We start from the raw sequence: 18622 nt of genomic DNA on the forward strand, positions 1-18622 counted from the left end.
CCTCATAGAACATTCCTTGTTGTTCAATTTTTTAGAAGAGTTTGAGTAAGACTGGTATTAAGTCTTTTTTTTTAATATCTACAATATCAGTTTAATACTTGCATCTGGTATATGCACATGCTCATACATATAAATCTTATAACATACATAATGAATATCTTAATGCTGAGTATTTAAGTGGCTTCTGGCTTTTGATACTCCAAACATGATAATATTTAATCTTCTTGCACATCATTTACACACATATTACAGATTAAGGTAATCTAGTTTTGTAAAATATTGCCAGAATGCCCCAGCTGTTTGTTTGTTTTTTTAGCTTTTTAAAATTTTATTGAAGTATAGCATTCATACATTAACCTACACGAACAATACGTGTATAGTAAAAGTTGTGAACTTATAAAACAAACATGCATAACATAATTCAGGGCTCCCATATGCCACTGCAAGAACAAAAACTTGCATTGCTTTTTGTTGTTGTTATTTATTTTTAAAATATTTTGGGGGCTTTAAAAAATGTTTTTATCGAATTGTCTTTTTTTTTAAAGATAGATAGATCACAAAAAAAGTTACATTAAAAAATATAAGAGGTTCCCACATACCCCACACCCCATCCCCCCCTCCTTCCACATCAACAACCTCTTTCATCATTGCGGCACATTCATTGTATTTGGTGAATACATTTTGGAGCACTGCTGCACTGCATGGATTATAGTTTACATTGTAGTTTACACTCTCCCCCAGTACATTCAGTGGGTTATGGAAGGATATATAAAGTCCAGCATCTGACCCTGCAATATCATTAAGGCAACTCAAAATCCCAAAAATGCTCCCACATCTCATTTCTTCCCTCTCCCTGCCCTCAGCAACTACCATGGCCACTTTCTCCAGATCAGTGCTACAGTTTCTTCCATTACTAGTCAGAATAGTTCTATAGGAGAATACCAGTAAGTTCACTCTAATCCATATTTTATTCCTCCATCCTGTGGACCCTGGGATGGTGATGTCCATTCCACCTCTATATCAAGAGGGGGCTTAGATCCCACATGGTTGATGAATGTGATTCTCCTGCTTGGAGTTGTAGGCACTCTCAGTTCCCTGGTGGTTGACCATCTTCACCTCCCTGTTAGCTGACCTGTGTGAGTCCAACAAACCAGAGAATAGGAAATGCAACTCTGCTGAGACTCAGGGCCCAGCTGGCACATGGCTAGTTCAGTTAAATCTTCTTTGAATGCTTGGTAGAAATCAACTGTGAAGCCATCTGGTCTTGGACTTTTCATTTTGGTGGGTAGTTGATGACTGTTTAAATCTCTTTATTATCTGTGATTGATGTGCTGAGGTCTTCTGTTTATTCTAGGGTTGTGTAGATTGTTCACGTTTCTGGGAATTTTTTCAGTTTCATCTACATTGTCTCTTTTGTTGGCATAGTATCTTCTTATGATCTCTTTTTCTGTGGAATCAGTAGTAATGTCCCCATTTTAATTTCTGATTTTATTTATTTGCTACTTTTCTTTTCCTTTGTTAATTTAACTAAGAGTTTGCCCTTTTTGTTGGTCTTCTTGAATAACCAATTTTGGTTTTGTTAATTCTCTTTATTTTTTATTTTGTTCTCAATTTCATTTATTTCTGCTCTGATCTTTGTTATTTCATTCCTTCTGCTTGATTTGAGAATAGTTTGCCATTCTTTTTCTAGTTCCTCCAGCTGTGTAGTTAGTCATTGATTTTACCTCTTTCTTCTTCTTCTCTCTTTTTTTTTTTTTTTTTGAGGTAGTGGATGGGGCTCGGGCTTAAGCCTGGGACCTCATATGTAGGCAGCCAGTACACAATCACTGAGCCACATCAGCTCCCCTTATTTGCTTCTTTCATTTGTTTGTTGGTTGTTTTTTGTTTTGTTTTGTTTTTTAGTAGGCACCAGGGATTGAACCCAGAACCTCCCATATTGGAAGCAGATGCTCAAACACTTGAGCCATATCTGCTTCCCTCTTTCTTCTTTTTTAATATAAGCATTGAGGGCTACAAATTTCCATCTTACCACTGCGTTTGCTGTATCTCATAAGTTCTGATATGTTGTGTTCTTTTTTAAATGTGCCTCGAGATATTCATTGATTTCTCTTGCAATTCCTTCTTTGACCCACTGATTATTTAATAGGGTGTTGTTTAATCCCCATATATTTGTGAATTTTCACTTCTTCTGCCTATTGTTGATTTCCGGCTTTATTCCATTATCATCACAGAAAGTTCTTTGTATAATTTCAATCTTTAAAAAGTCATCTAGAACTGCTTTATGACCCAACATTTAGTCTATCCAGGAGAAAAATCTATGAGCACCTGAGGAGAGTATATATATCCTGCTGTTTTGGGCTGCAATGTTCTTTATATGTCTTTTAGGTTTAGTTTGTTTATCATATTATTCAAGCTTTCTGTTCCTTTATTGATACTCTGCCTAGATGGTATATCCAATGATAAAAGTACTGTATTGAATTCTCCAACTATTATTGTAGAGACATCTATTTCTCCCTTCAGTTTTGTCCATGTTTGCCTCATGCAATTTGGGGGTATCCTCTTAGGTGCATATACATTAATGACTGTTATTTCATTCTACTGACTTTTCCCTTTCATTAGTGTGGCAGTTTGATATTATTTATGAATTTGAAAAAAATATTGATTGTGTTTGTAAACTGGTCTGTTTCCCTGGGCATGATACCCTTTGACTGCATTATATTCAGCTGAGATGTCTAAACAACTGTATTAAGATTAAGGCTTTGATTCAACCATGTCCGAGTGCAACTCAGCATTGATTCCTAGCCCCTTTGGGCTGATAAAACAAATTCTCACACAGGAGAATCAAATACAGGGAAAAGATACACAGAGGATCCTGCAGCCTCGGGAAGAGAAATGAACCTGATAGTTTATGGCTGACCTTGTGAAGAGAACAGAGCAGCTGAGCCCAGAGAGAAATGAGCCCTGGGAAGAGAGATGAGCCTTATCTAGCCTACAGCTGAGATCAGAAGAAGCTGGGACCATGGAGCCTTAAGAGGAAAGAGGAAGGCTTAACCCTCACAGATATCACCCACCATCTTGTGTCATCATGTGGCAACACACTATGGCTGAGCAAGAACCTCTTAAGGTACCTTGAGTTGGATTCTTTAGGGCCTTGTGACTACAAACTTCTACCCCGAATAAATACCCTTTATAAAAGCCAACAGAGTCCTGGTAGTTTGCATCAGCACCCCTTTGGCTGACTAATACAATTAGTATATAATGGCCTTCCTTGTCTCTAATAGCAGTTTTGCTTTTAAAGTCTATTTTATCTGATATAAGTATAGCTATTCCAGCTTTTTTTGTTTGTTAATGCATGCATGGAATATATTTTCCCAGCTTTCACTTTCAATCTATTTGTACCTTTGGGTCCCAAGTGAATGTTTTGTAAACAGCGTATAAATATCTCATATTTCCTTCTCCATTCTGCCAGTCTGTGTTCTTTGATTGGGGAGTTTAATCCATTAACATTTGAAGTTATTACTGTAAAGGCACCCATCTTGACCTTTGGGTTTTATATGTCATATCTTGTTTTCATGACTCTTTTTACACTTTTAGTTACTTTTACTGATGCAATCTTCATTTCTAGACTCTTCTCCAGATCTTGCTCTCCTGTCTTTTCTTTTCAGGCTGTAGACCCTGCTTAGTACTTCCTACAAAGTTGGTCCTTTGTTACAAACTCTCTCAGTTTCTGTTTACCTGTAAATATTCTAAATTGCCCTCATTTTTGAAAGACAATCTTGCTGGATATAAGAATCTTGGCTGGCAGCTTTTCTCTGGCCTTATCATAAATATATCATAACATTGCTTTCTTGCCTCTATGGTTTCTGATGAGAGATTAGTACTTAATATTATTAGGTATTCCTTGTACATGATGAATCTCTTTTTTCTTGCTGCTCTCAGGACTTTCTTTATCTTTGGCATTTGACATTCTGATTTGTGTATGTCTTGGAGTAGGTTTATTTGGATTTATTCAGATGGTAGTATATTGTGCTTCTGGGACATGGATATCTATGTTCTTCAATAAGGTTGGGAAATTTTCATACCATTATTATCTCATATATTCCTTCTCCCCTTTCCCTTCTACTCACCTCTGGGACACACATGACAGGTATATTTGCACATCTCTTGCTGTCGTTAGTCCCTGAGATGCTGTTCAATTTTTTCCCAATCTTTTATCTGTTCTACTGTATGTTTACCTTCAGTGGCTCTGTCTTCTGCCTCTCCAAATCTGCTGTTATATGCCTCCAGTGTATTTTTAAATTCATTTATTGTGCCTTTCATTCTCATAAGATCTACTATTTTCCTATGTATGCCTCAAATTCTTTATGCTCCCCAAGTGTCTTCTTGATGTTCTTAATCTCTTTACCCATGCCATTGAATTTATTAAGGAGATTTGAACATTTTTGATTAGTTCTCTCAACTCCTTTATGTCATCTGGAGACTTAGTTTGTTCCTTTGACTGGGCCATTATCTTCATGTTTCTTGGTATGGATTGTAATTTTTTTGTTGGTGTGTTGGCATCTGATTTATTGTATGTATTTATTTTTGTCTCTTTTTCTCTCTTTAGTCAAGGCTTTCTATTTGATTGGCTTTGTGCTATGGCCCCTCTTTGATACTTAGTTCAACTTAATTTGGAACTTTATGGTGGCTCATGATTAGCAATCTGAATTTTTTCAGCTCTTTTTCATCTCTTTCTTGAACTTTCTTCCTTGCTGGCTGTGGAATAGGACCTGAGGATGTGTTTGGTACTATTAGCTGTGAAGGTGAAGCTGCCCATGTCACCCCAGGAATGATGAATCTATTTCTACCTTTCTCCCCTGCCATGCATAGGGATGGAGCCTCAGCTGTGTGCAGTAATCGAAGCTGTGCAGACCATGACCATCTGTAGGTGCCCAGAGAGGCTGATGAAACTCCATGCCCCTTCCTCCCCTGCCTCGAGCAGGGATGGAGTCACAGATGTGTCCAATAATCTAGTTTGTGCAGTCCAAAAGCAGCTGCAGTTGCCCTGAGAGTCTGAGGGAGCACTGTCCAGCCTCCTGCTCTGTCAAGAGCAGGGATAGAGCCACAGATGTGTCCAATAATCTAGTTTATGTGGGCTGAAAGCAGCTGCAGTTGCCCAGAGAGGGTGAGGGAGCACAGTCTCCTCTCCCCTATCAGTGGTAGGAATGGAACCACAGGAGTGCCCAACACTCTAGTCTGTGAAGGCTGAAAGCACCTGCAGTTGCCTGGAGAGGTGAGGAAACACTGCCCCCTTCTAATCCTATTGAGGGTGGAGATGTATCCATGTTCGCCCACCAGTTTAGGCTGTGGGGGCTGATACAGTTGTTTGGGGAGGCTGCTGCACATCACCTCAGCTTTCTCTCTGCCAGAGGTGGGGCTGGAGCTTAGGCTAGGGCTACAATCCAACCTGGGTGGAAAGAAGCTGGTCCCTATCTTCACTGTGATTTTCAATCAGCCCTGCTTTGCCTCATGCTGGGGGCAGAGTTAAAATGGAGGTTACTGGCCTCTTTCTCTCTTGGACAGGTTCAAACTTTAGCTATTCTTAGGACTGGACTTTAGTGAGCCGAATTTACTAATCAGTAGTGGAAATCAGTTCCTCTTCCATTTTTGGGAAATGGAGCTTCCACCTCCTGCTGGGGAATAGCTCCTGAGGTGGCTTGCACCAATGGTGGAGGATGGGCACTGGCCTCTGTGGCATGGAGTGCTCAAAGCATATGTGTATGTGTCTACTCATGAATCTTCACTGCAGATGGGCAGTTTCCTCCTTCCATTCTTCCATGGTACTGCAAGAACATTTGGTTTCCTGGCACCCCCAGGGACTTAGGTAGCTCTGGCTGATTACTAATGCCCTGTAGGAGGAGCTGACTCTTGGAGCTCCATACTCTGCCATCATATTGCCCCCTCCAATCTGGGACCATTTTTTAAAAAGTCGTTGTCTAGTCTAGTTGTCTTCATTGGTTTCTAAAGCTTTACATGGCCATCACTTCCTCTTCCTTAGTATGTTTTACAACATTTTGTTAAAACCTGGGCATTTTGATATTTTAAAGTGTTTTTGCTGGAATATACATGCCTGAGGCGTCTGTTTCTTAAGCTTGTATCTAGCTGGTGGTATGACAGAGCTAACCCATGCTTTAAACCACACCAAACAAAAACACTTTCCTAGTGTTTGCAGATTGACACTTGCAAGTGCTTTCCTTTAGGTCTTATCCATACAATGAGTTTAGAAAATAGCTCCAGGCCAAAGCTTAGGGTTCTCCCTGATCCCCTGAGCTCATGTATCTTGTCCTGTACATGCTCATGTGACCCTGGGAATTCTCCCTTTTAGAGGGTTCCCAATGTTCTCTCTTCCCTAGGGAACAGTTTCCTCATAGTTCTACAGCCAACAATCCCCTGCCCCAAGCAGCACGACTTGACTGCTCTTCAATAATGGTATGTAGGAGGGTTCTGTGAGTTGCCTTCTACACACAGCGGAGGTTCTGGCACAGTGAACCTCTCTGCCACCATCAGACGGACTGGTCCAGACCTATGTGCATGAGGGTTACTCTGTTCCCTCTGGACTGGAACCAGGGATCCACACTGGGAGTACATGCTGGCTTTGTGCCTAGCTAGTGAGGAGTGGGGCAGGGGCCAGCCAGAGTGTCACAAGATTCTACTGCTTTTAAGTGGTCTGGTTCTTGAATTTGAATTTGCCCTGTTACTATACTATAGTTCTTTAACTGTTTCCTGGAGCTTTGAGAAAGATGCCAGTTCTTGATGATTGTTCAAAGCTTCTAGGCAGAGACAGAGCCCTGAAATGTCTTAGCTGCCATCTTGTTCAGGGTGGGGTCTGCAATATTCATTATGTTCAAGCTTTTTCATTGTTCAAGGAATTATCTTAAGCTATTCTTTGCCCAAATGTTTTAATGCTATAATGAAATAACTTAATTAACATTTTAAACAAAAATGTATTGAAATAGGCCCAGAATAAGATAGATTTTAATTGTTCACAGATTGATTCAAATAGAGACAAATATAATTTGTACCTATTTTCTGTCTTTAATGGACCAGTCATAGATTTAGCTACCATTTCTCTTAAAAGGTATTTTTGAATGTAATCCTCAAATATATGTCTAATCATGAACTAATCCACAAAGAGGGACACATACCAGTAGAGAGGGAGAATCAGAAGATAGAGGAGTCATAGTGATGAGTTGGGTAAAGTAAAGGATACAGACAAGATAGCCTTGAGGAGGGGAGGGTTAAAATTATGGTTGGAGGAAGAGCAGGAAGTTTAGGCATTTCAATCGGTTGCCTCAGTTTTCTCAAAGGATTACAAGGCTGACCATCTGCTAAGAGTGTAGGAAGCTTAGCAGTGCTAATCCCAAGCACTGCTAAGGATTTCTAAGGGTTGGTAGGAGGCTAGAGGAGAGTAATGGAGGTCTGGGGTGGCTTCCAATGGAAATGGGAGAGGGAACAAGACAAGCATAAGTCAGAAATTTGAAGCCTGGGATATGACTGGTCCTTTCAGCTAAGGCTGAGGTTGAAAATTCACAGCACTGCCAGATTGAACATTTATGGGGATTTCTAAAAAAGCATCTTTGAGTTAAGAGTAGAAAAAACACATGATGGAGCTGATGCATGGCTGGACTTTTCTTAGGGGAAAAGTAGCAAAATGAAATGGGTAAGTGGATGCTGAAGTTGCTGGTGTCTAGGAAGGCTCTCAATATGGGGTTCAGCTGAGTAGGAGGGGAGGCTGATCCACTGCTGTATGGGAGAAGAACAGAAGGATGAAAGGCTTGAACTTCTTCATGATATTTAAGAGGTGCAAAGGGAGTGGAGCCATGAAAGATCAAAAACAGGCTGCTCTGGTCAAAGTTGAGATTATGGGGTGCAATCTGCAGAGCACCCATATCGATGGTGAGCTCCAGGTTGCTGTGTAAAGCATAACACAGGCAAAAGTCATTGGACCTGAACTCAGGAAACTGGGAGATGGTGGAGTTAGGCCTGAGGAAACTGAACTCTCATCTGGATGAAGTGGGAAAGGGAAAGCTTTTATACCCAGCTAGTGGGTGCATGGCAGTGGAATGGACAGAAACATTAACTAACCAGAGCAGAAAGGTTTGAAACCGAGTAAAGAGGCATTCTGCCTGGGAAATACACAATATCATGGGGTGGGAAGAACTGCTGTGTAGAAATATTTAGTAGGCTGTTTGAGGTTAGGTCTAGTGAGCCATAAAACCTTCACAATATTACAATACGGAAAATTGTTACTGTTAAGTCTGATTGCTCTTAGTACAGATCAGCAGTCTTCAAACTATGGAGTGCTGGCCAAATCATGCCTATGCTTTTCCTAAGTACAGTTCTAATCGACACAGCCACACTCACTCAGTTATGTACAGCTTGCGCCCGCTTTTGCTACAATGGCAGAGATGAGCAGTTGCAACAGAGAACTTGTGGCTGGCAAAGCCTGAAATATTTACCATTTGGCACTTGACAGAAAAAGGTTGTGGACCCTAATACAGGTAACTGGAAACAGACTATGTTGTAAGACATGCAAATCATGTTTCATTCATCTTTTACCAGCTTAAAAATTAATTTATTATGCTGCATTATCTTTGTTAATCAATGAGGTGAATGTACTGATATTACGTATTCTTATACCTCCCCTCCAAAAAATCAGAAATCTAAAATGAACTGTTCTCACTGAGGACCTGCTCTGATCACAAATTCATGCTTTGCTTTGAAGGAATACTCCAAGAGAAGAATATCCCAATGAGAAAAGAAACAACCAAAACACAGTTTACTTATTATTTTCAAATAACCAATTTCTCAAGTCCTAAACCAAGCTTACTAAGTAATAACAAAACTGCCCTGATGTTTAGTCTCACTTTCCAAATAATACTTGGAAGAAATATTAATAAAATATTTTATTTACTTTTTAAAATTGTAAAGGTATAGGCAGCACAAGCATAATCAGTAGATTGGATGACTAATCTAATACACAAATTAGATCAATGTAAATTATTTACCTATAATCATTTAATACCATTTTAATACATTATTTAACATTATCACTAATTTATAAATTCAAGAAGGATGCCTAAAATTTGGTCAATTTCAAATAGGGATAATGAATGGCCTGTTTTTTATGAACCTATCTCAGAATATGATGTACAATTTAATAATTTTTCTTTATTTCATAATTTTCTTTGAAAACAGTTATATGGAAACTGTTCCTCCAAGATTCCTGAGACTGTGTTGATGCACAAACTAGAACAGGGTAACTGGCCTGTTGCCAGAGGGCAGTCAGACTCCCACCATTCAAGAAAAGGACAAGAAAGAGACCTTCTCTCTCTAAGTCTGTGCCTGGGAAAACAAGTACCTTGAAAAACGCGAAGTCCCAATTTTGCATGAACCACAAACCTATATCATTTGGGAGTGAGGGTTTAGCCACATGTATACCAAACATAAATTCACATAAGCAATCAGTTAAAGGGAAGAGTTTCATTGTGAAATATTTTTCAACATAGATTGGCTATAGCCCCAAACCAAGAACTTTCCATACAACTAGTCAGGCTCCATAAAATCCCTGGGGCCTCAACAGACAAAAAAGCAAAATCAGGGCTAGGGACACTGACAAGGTGGCGAATTTGAGATTCCCTTTTAAAAATAACTCTCAGTGTAAACGAGCTCACAAAAATAAATAAAAATCACTTGAGGAAATAAACTATCATTATATAGAATAAGGGAATCAACAGCCCAAGAATAAATGTAAGACAGAAACAAGAAGTCCAACATACATATGGTAAGAATTAGAGAAGGAGAAGAGGAAAAAACGGGAGAAGCAATACTCAAAGAAAGTCTGGCTTCTGCTTTTTCCAATGTGTAGAAATGAGTTATCAGCTGGAAGAAGCATATGGCATCTTAACAAAATGCGTTCTTTCTTAAGGAAACACACACCATAAGACAGTTACGAGGGCTTGCCAGAAGTCAAATGAAGGAACTGGATTGACTCAGTTTGGCCAATCATGCCTGAATTCCATTCTCCACTCATACACCTTGAAGTTTGGAAATTAGGAAAGAAAAAAAAAGGAAGAAAGGGAAAACTGAGGCAGTAAAATATGATGACATGTGAAGGGTGACAGAACTGTTTCCTGTTTTAAAAATGTAATGAAATCAAATCTTTCATATAAAAAAGGAAGTATAAATGGGTTAAAACATCATTCCTCCATGCTCAACACATTGCAAACTTTGCTAACAGAATATTGCATTGATAAAATATTATTTTAATAACTTCTTGTATTTACTAATTACTAAAAGGTCAAAGGAAAATATTTAATTAGACAATGAAGACAGAAGGAGACTTCTGAGTTTCCAAAGAAAAAATCTGGGAGATTTTAACTGCGCTAAGTTTGATGACCCTTGGTTTTTATGCTACTTAACTTTAATTTTAAATGTGATGGTCTTCTTTTCCCTTGATTCAAATGTCTTACTGGCACTAATCATACTGACTAACTCTTTGGGATATTTTGCACTCACAAGAAGAATGAATGTGGGCAGACCAAGGGAAAGCTCCCTTGGGCCTGTGTTCTTATTTGGCTCTGCCACTTGGCAAACTTGGCAAATTAATTTATAGCTGCTCAGGACCCAGTTTCCTTCTGTGTTAAATGGGATCCTTTTCACAAGATGTGTGAGAAAATGGAATGAAATGAAATATCTGAAGTGCCAACCATAGTAAGAATTCAATGAATGTACTATAACTAGTATTTTTCTTTTTAGAGCAAGTGCTAGAAGAAAAAAGGCAAAGGAGCAAGCTATTAGGTACATACGTGAATTACCTGCAGAAGAATTTAGGAGGTATTTGCCTCAAGACATTTTGGATTAAGGTGGATTATAAACATCAAACTGAGTCACGAATCATAAAGGCAAAGGATACAGAGGAAGAAAACAAGGGGCCATCAAACAGGTCTACAGACAACTATAGATGGGTGTTATAAGGTCTAGCAGGAAAGAGGAAGAAGGCATTCAATCTTTATGTAGCTGGGACACCTGCAACTCAAATATCTGTTCGAAATCACAATCCCTTCCAAATGCCAGACAATTTCAATTATAATACAACCCACACAGTATTATGTAAATAATCCAATAATTCATGGAGACACTCTTCATAAAAATGTAACTTTTTTATAGCCTGACATCAGGTCGCTACTTAATCAATTGATTTTCTTGTCTTCCATGGACAATTTAATTATATTTTTCATATTGTTTTCAGGTCACATATCTTTTTTTTTTTAAGAGTTTAGCAACAAATATTAAATAAAGCCTACTAGAGATAAAATCATAAGCACATTTTTGTACATTAATACCTGGCTCATGTTACTTTTCCAATTAAACATTCATTGTTTTACTATTAATAAAGTAATTATTAATGTAGTTCTCACAGCATGACTCAAGGTTTTATATGTGCTGCAGCCAGGCCCATCTTCATGTTAAAGTTGTAATTAGGTGATGTTAGTCAGAGCCAACAACTGGGCTTCACAGGTTTGTTAACCTCTTGAAAATGAGTCCAAATTAGATATACATGTCAAGGCATTTTTCTGCATAGCAGATCTATATGATCAGATTTCCAAAGGGGTTTACCACTTTAACATAGTTAGGAAGTATCAGTTAGTATCTCCCTTTTTGTCCTGCTGGCTCCTCTTTCATCACAAATATTGCCCTCATCAGTAGCAAAATGATTTGTAACAGAATACAAATTTTATATGCAGCTCTTTTGTTTCCTAATTTAAAAGGTGTTATGCTCAGAAGTTTATATGCAGATGTACTCACACAAGGGATAAGTGTACAGAGAACACTATATTTGTACCACTGACACACATAAATAGTTGTTTTACTTCACATAAGTTTAACAACAAGACATAATGTAATAGGTATTTTCTATTACAAAGCATCATCACCTGGATCATTAAATGTATTTTTAAGCTACCATTATCATGTCCATATAAATCACTTCCTAATGAGATTTGAGATAAAGTTATTGTTACCTATGTATGTCTGTAGATTCTTACCTAGTTTTCTCAGAGTACAATGGGAGTTCTTACAGGACTCAATTTTAAGTACCAAACATCTAAATGAGGGTTTGATAAATTCAAAAACAAAAACCAGGATGATAACCACATGGTGCTCATTAAAAATGGAAGAATGTATATAAAAGCAATTTTAAATATTCCCTAGCCACAATTAATAAAATGCTTTTAAAAAATAGGTTAGTATTATGCTCATTATCTGAGTAGTATTTTGATAGTTTAAAACAGCAAACAAATTATTTGTTAAATGTGAAATTTGCCTATTCCTTCTCTATTCAGCTGTGTAGTTCTGATCATTTAAAATTATCACACGGCTCATTATTTTTTCTCAGGTTATAGAAAGATCATCCTGTGGATTACAGCTGGTATACAGGACACCTTCTCCACATTTATAAGCCCAGAAGTGTAAAGTTGTACAATGTGCTTTGATGATTCATGTGTAATATCCATGAAGTACAGCATCTAATGTCTGGTTTAGCTAAAATAGACAATAAAAGTGGAAAAAAAACACATAGGATTTAGGGAAAGTAAAAAACTTGCAAAAGACGACTGTTATAATTTAAGAAAGCTTACTGTACTTTGAACTGTAGGGTATTTTTACATAGGTGCAGCAGATGACACCTTTCTAGTTAATTTGTCTTGGAAGTACATGTTCTCCATAGGAAGTTTTAATTACCAGAGACACCCAAGCTTTTAGGAAAACATTCCATTACCAAAACCCAAGATTTCAGCATCATTAAATTTTTGAATAATTTTGTGCAATCTCCCTTTCACAGTTTCTTTAGAGCCTGCTCATATTCAAGAAAGAGAAGCACAGGAAGATCCATAATACAGCAGTTTGGGTTTTTTTTCTCTTTTGGGAAAATATATATAATTCCATTGTTCTACAGACTTATCTGCTTGAAAGAACACCCAGCAGCTTTAATACAAAATGCTATGTGTATACATAAAGTGCCATTACTACAAAATCTACTTGTAGAACATTCAGTATCGCTTGATGAGTGGTTGCTTCACAGATAAATTGTACATGGTCGTACTAATATTTCTAAGTATCAGAATATGCAGCAGTGATTTTAAAACCTATCAGCTTCCTAACTCGGACTTCATCAGGTGATGGCATGCAAATATCTTAACAACCAACCAGTGGGTCTAATGGGGGGCGCTGGGAAATGGGGTGAGGATCATCAGGTTGATCCTGAAGATCATTGCAGCCACTAGCGATATCAGGGATCCTCAGCCCCCTGAAATGCCTCGATAAACCCTGGGAACTTACTTGGAGCCCGACACTCTGCTCACTCTAAAGCTGTGGGTACACTCAAAGGCAAACGGGGGCAATGTTTCCGACAAATCAATTTACAGAAAACACTAATTGTCATTCTCATATTCTCTCGCCCTCTCTCCTAGGCACACACACGTCAAGTTACTTAAGTCTTCTGTTAGCAAAGTGAAGTCTTCGGGGCAAATAAACTACAGTTCACTGTTGCTCCAGAGACCTCTCAAACGGCGCAGGAGAGAAGGAGCCGCGGTCGGGGAGGTTGGTGCAGATGGGACGGGAGAGGGGGCGGCTTGGGGCATCCGTCGGGTGAGAGGTGTGTGTGTGTGCGGGTAAAGGCTGGAGCGGGCAGGGGGGAGCCCAGCCCAGGGAGAAGGCAGTGGGGGTGGCAGAAAAGGAGGACGCGGCAACCTGGGGACTCAAGTGGCGACCCTTGCCATTCCCTTTACCTGCTGCACTTCCTGAGGTCCGCGAGCGCCCACAAATCGCGCATGTCCCTTCATTCCAGACCCGACGAGACCGCCGTCCTCTCCCCGGACAGCGCGGGCTCCGCCGCCGTCCTCCTTCCTCAGCGACCGCAGCGACGCCTCTGGTCCCGGCCGTGGGAACAGCTCCCCCGAGCCTCGGGCGCCCACATCTCCGCAGGCGCCAGGGAGGGCGGGGGGCAGCCAGCCCCGGGCCGCTGGCCCCGGCCACTGCGCCCGGCCGCGCCGCGCCCGCCCCGGGAACACCGCGCCCTCCGCGCCCGCCGCTCACCGCGCTCGGCCCCCCGGCGACCCGCACCCCTCACACCCCGTCCCCGCGCGCCCTCCAGCACCCCGCAGCCCCTCCTCGCGTTCCCGAGCCCCCCAGCCTCCCCTTAGCCTTCCCCCCGATTCCCCCCCTAACCTCCCCCCCCGCCTCCCCCCCAGCCTCCGCGTCGCCGCTCGCCCCCCGCGCCCGCGCACGCGCTCGAGCCCCGGAGCAGGGGTCTCAGCGAGGCGGGCTCGCGCGGGCTCCTCCCGGGCAGGCGTCCCGGGCGCGCTGCCCCCGGCGGCTCGCTGCTTCTCTTCCCTTCCCGCGCATCTAGGTCTGCCTGGCGCTTCTTGGGCTTGTAACTCGGGCCCGGGTCCCGTACAATCACAAAGGTCGGCTGCTTCCTCCTCTGAGGTACTGTGGGGAGACCCGGTGGGGGAATGGGTCCATTGGCCAGGCCCTTGAGCCTTTCCGCCCGGCCGGTCCCCCGCGACCCCCGGGCTCCCCGGAGCCGCCAGTTTACTCTTAGAGTCTCTCGGAAAGCAGAGGCCTGACTCGCCACCAGGGGTCGCCCGTCCAGTTTTGCAGAGACTCGCCTGTGGCCGAAAAACGCCGTTGCCTTTAGCTCTTGGGCTGGGACTCGGGAGTAGTGAGCGCGGTTTCTTCACTTTTAAGAAACCTCTTTAACTATGGTTTTTCATCAAGTGGAGAGGTCGGCCCAACTGCCGTGATCTGAACCATGGCTTCTCTATTAGCATCTGTGTATTTCAATAATTTACTTACTTGACACGCACCCCTCTGTGCACACATGACAGTTGATTTTAGCAGCGTTGTGTCTGGGAATGGCATAGGTATCTGCAGATGTTTGATGAATGTACTAAGAGGGTAAATGACAAAACGCATTCCTGAAAGGGTCATAACGGTGTATATGAATATATTATGATTTTTAAACTGGAAATATGCTGTCATACGTGGAATCAAATGGTAACAAAAATCCGGGGGTAGGTACATTTTAAAATGTTTTTCATGTAGCAAAATGGATAATTGTAAGGCAGAAATGCTTACAAAACCTAGATTACACTTTTTTTTTTTAAAAAAGCAAACTTTCAAAAGTGGAAACAAGAAAAGGGAATTTCCCAGAAAAGTCCAGTGAAAATATTTTAATTGCTTTTCCATCTCAGTGACTTAACCATTCTCCAAAAAAAAAAAAAAAAATAGTTCTCACAAAGGATAAATAAGAATGATGTAGGTAGAGATATATTATTAAGGTATTAAGGATATATTAATAATTTTCTACACATCTCACAGACAGCAAAATGAAAATAATATGAATTAAAGTTCTAAAAATGTCAGTACTGACCAGCAAAGACTACATTTTATTTAATTATGTTGAAGAATTTAAAATGTATTGATGTGGTTTAATTGGCAAAACTAACATCTCAGAGCCAAAACTTCTATTTTTGTTGACTTAGGAGGAAATAACTGGCATTGATTTCAGTCTGTAGATGGTGAGAGCACTTGCTGTGATTACCTTGCAGGAAAGCTAAATATATCCAATATATGGAAAAACTGGGATTTTTCACAAAGGTGTGAGGTCTCCAAACTTTTCTGAGTAAGAACCTTATCAGTAAAGATTTTGAACAACCCAATATAGGTATATTTATTTATAAATTATATGAATTTTTGAGTATATTGTTTATTATATGCAGAGCCCTACCTTATTTTTTACATTATTAAACAGGGAAAATAGAAATTTAAAAAGGTAAGATAAAAGTACATGTAAATAAGAAGGGCAGTTGGAATGGTGGTGTAAGGATCTCCACAACGAAATAGTACTAACTGGTGAAAATTGTCAAAAAGCAACCAGAATCTCTGGACATTGTCCTAAGTGCTTACAGTAAATGGAGAAACAGCCATTTGCCTAAATCTAGGTAAGAACAGACTTACTCCCTCCCCCCAGCTCAGTGTGACAGAAGCTCCATTCTGGGCACAGGTAGCCTGGAAGATGGGCCTCCCCATTCAGGTCCCAGCCTAGAGCTTTGGTTTCTTCCCAGGATGGATGAGTTGCCAGCCCTTTCATCCCACTCCTCCGAAATGCATGCACAAGCTCTATTCCAGGCAAGTGTGCTGAGAGGTCTGGAGCTTCAGCAACCACTTGTAGGGTGGAAGCTTTATGCTGGGTGTGGCAGTTCAAGAACACTGGGATCCTACTGTCCTCACCTCCTCCCCCCAGAAACCACTGCTAGTGGGGTGACACCACGTTAAGAGAAGCAAGCTGAGAAAACAAGGATCACTTACTGTCCCCACTCAGTTTTCTGTTCAGAGAGCAGGGCTGTCACTCCAAGAGAAACCAGCTGCTATGTGTGCCCTTAGCTCTGGAGCAGTCATGCAGAGGTTCTACCCCAGGGAGAGGTATGCTTCCAGAACAAAGACTTTATTTGTAACAGGGTATGGGAAAGGTCGTGCCTAAACAATGGCTCTATGTTTGCAAGCCAGTAGAGAGAACTAAGGAAAAAGACAGCAAAGAAGAGCCCTCCTGGGGTCAGAGAAAGCCTGTGGCCTCAAAGACTGTCCATGCAAAGGCACCAGACTGTAATTGGATCAAATCATGGAAGAGTTTATGCCCCAAGGCTGTCAAATTAATAGAGCAATTAGCTAGTAATTGATGGAGGCTAAGAGCTCCTAGAGATGGACCAGTCAGAAGGAGATCAGGGAAGGGGCAGTAGAGGAGAACTGAAGAACCAGGCTAAAATCACAGCTATCTGAGGTGGGGGGTGACAGAGTGATTGCTTGCATGCCTAAGGTTGCACCCCATGAGGGGCAATATCACAGACTGTACACCATGAGAGAGAAAGACTTCTCTTAAGTAGTCCAGGCAAGTTACTGACCAAACAAGCCAGCAGCAACAGCAAACCCTGGGGTGGTGGTGGTTTTGGAATCCAGGGTTGCTATGATATATTATAATATCCAGTTTACCAAAAAAGTTATGAAGCATGAAAAAAAAAAAAAAACCCACAAAACAAAGCAAAACAAAAAACCCACAGTAAAATGACCCAGAAACAGACAATAGAAACTGCTTTTGAGATGTTGAAGTTAGCATATGTTTCAAAGGAACTACAGTAAATATGTTCAAAGACTGAAGGGAAACCACACTTAGAGCATGAAAGAAAGGGGTGAGAACAATATCAAATCAAATAGAGTAAATCGATCGATAGTAATGATAAAAAAAAGAAGCAAATGGAGATTCTGGAATTGAAAACTGTAATAATGGAAGATGAAGACTTAACTAGAGGTGCTCAACTTTATGTCTGAAAAAATATACAGAAGAAAGAATCAGTGAACAGAAGAAAGAATTAGTGAACTTGAAGATAGATTGATAGAGTTTATACAATCTGAAGAACAGAGAAAAAAGAGTGGCAAAAAATGAACAGAGCCTCAGAGAAATTTGATGTGCCATTAAGTGCTTAGACATATATATATATATAATGGAAGTATCAGAAGGAGAAGAGACGAAGCAGGAAAAATATATCTTTTAAAAGATGTAAACTCCCCAAATTTGATGAAAAACAATCTACACATAGAGGAAGCTCAGAGAACTTCAGATAGGACAAACACTAACAGATATATATGGGAAAGTGCCTCTTGTTCCCCTTATATTTAAATACCATGTTCACTCTAACTTAAGATAGTACTTAAAATATGTATGCCCAAGCTATTTGCTCTTACTAGAGTAGTGGATTCTAGCAAATATTCCAGCAGGTGTGTGAGAATAATGATTAGGTATATGCAAAATACAATTGGATGCTGCTCATATAGGCCAGAATTTGGGGTTCTCTGGTAGTTATATCCCAATTTTTAAAAGTATAGGAATGCACCAGGGTTTTTTGCCAAAAGGAGTAAATAAAACAGCAACTTTTATTATTAACTCTCTCTAACATTTCATTAAAAAGCATTTATTCTTATCCAAAAAGTATTAAAGAAATACTTTCAAAACTTATTAAATTAAATCCCTTTCACCAAGTGAGTTTGACTTTATTAGGAAAATTACTGCTTCTGCTACTCTTTTTTATCCCTCATTTAATCATGTAGCATCAAAAAGTTCCCAGAGCAAGGGCTGGTGAAACTATTCAAGGGAGACTTTGTGGTCCTTTGGGACCGAGGAGACGTAGTTCAGGGGCTCGTAATTACGAGACACAAAGCAGGGGAGGGCTCCACAATTCCCTGCAGGGACCCTTTCAAGATTTTGGGTCACAGCTTTGGTAGGATGGGAGGCAGGTCCCCTGACACGGTGAATGGAAGCTGGGAAGAACAGGGCATCTGCAGCTAATGGACTTCTTTATAAGTCAAGAGAGGTGTCCTTTCCCAGTGCTGAAGGAATAGCCCTTGACGTGAGGAGGGTCAACTTGGAACTAGTCCATATTTGGGACATATCATTTTTGATTTTGAGTATTTGCAATTCATGTTTTGGATGGAATTTTTGTGTATGAAGTCTTCTAAGCAGAAGTGTGTG

General features: G+C 40.5%; 1 protein-coding gene across 1 annotated transcript in view; it reads right to left on the minus strand.

Moving 5' to 3' along the window:
* SGCG (sarcoglycan gamma) overlaps positions 1-13980 on the minus strand; it is a 157595-nt gene extending 143615 nt beyond the window's left edge. The window contains exon 1 of the mRNA XM_058277057.2: positions 13827-13980. Coding sequence (XP_058133040.1) covers positions 13827-13880 — 54 coding nt within the window. The 5' untranslated portion in view covers positions 13881-13980. The remainder of the gene's footprint in view (positions 1-13826) is intronic.
* Positions 13981-18622: the final 4642 nt, after the last annotated feature.

The sequence above is a fragment of the Dasypus novemcinctus genome, chromosome 15 (genome assembly GCF_030445035.2).
Source record: "Dasypus novemcinctus isolate mDasNov1 chromosome 15, mDasNov1.1.hap2, whole genome shotgun sequence".
Lineage (NCBI taxonomy): Eukaryota > Metazoa > Chordata > Mammalia > Cingulata > Dasypodidae > Dasypus > Dasypus novemcinctus.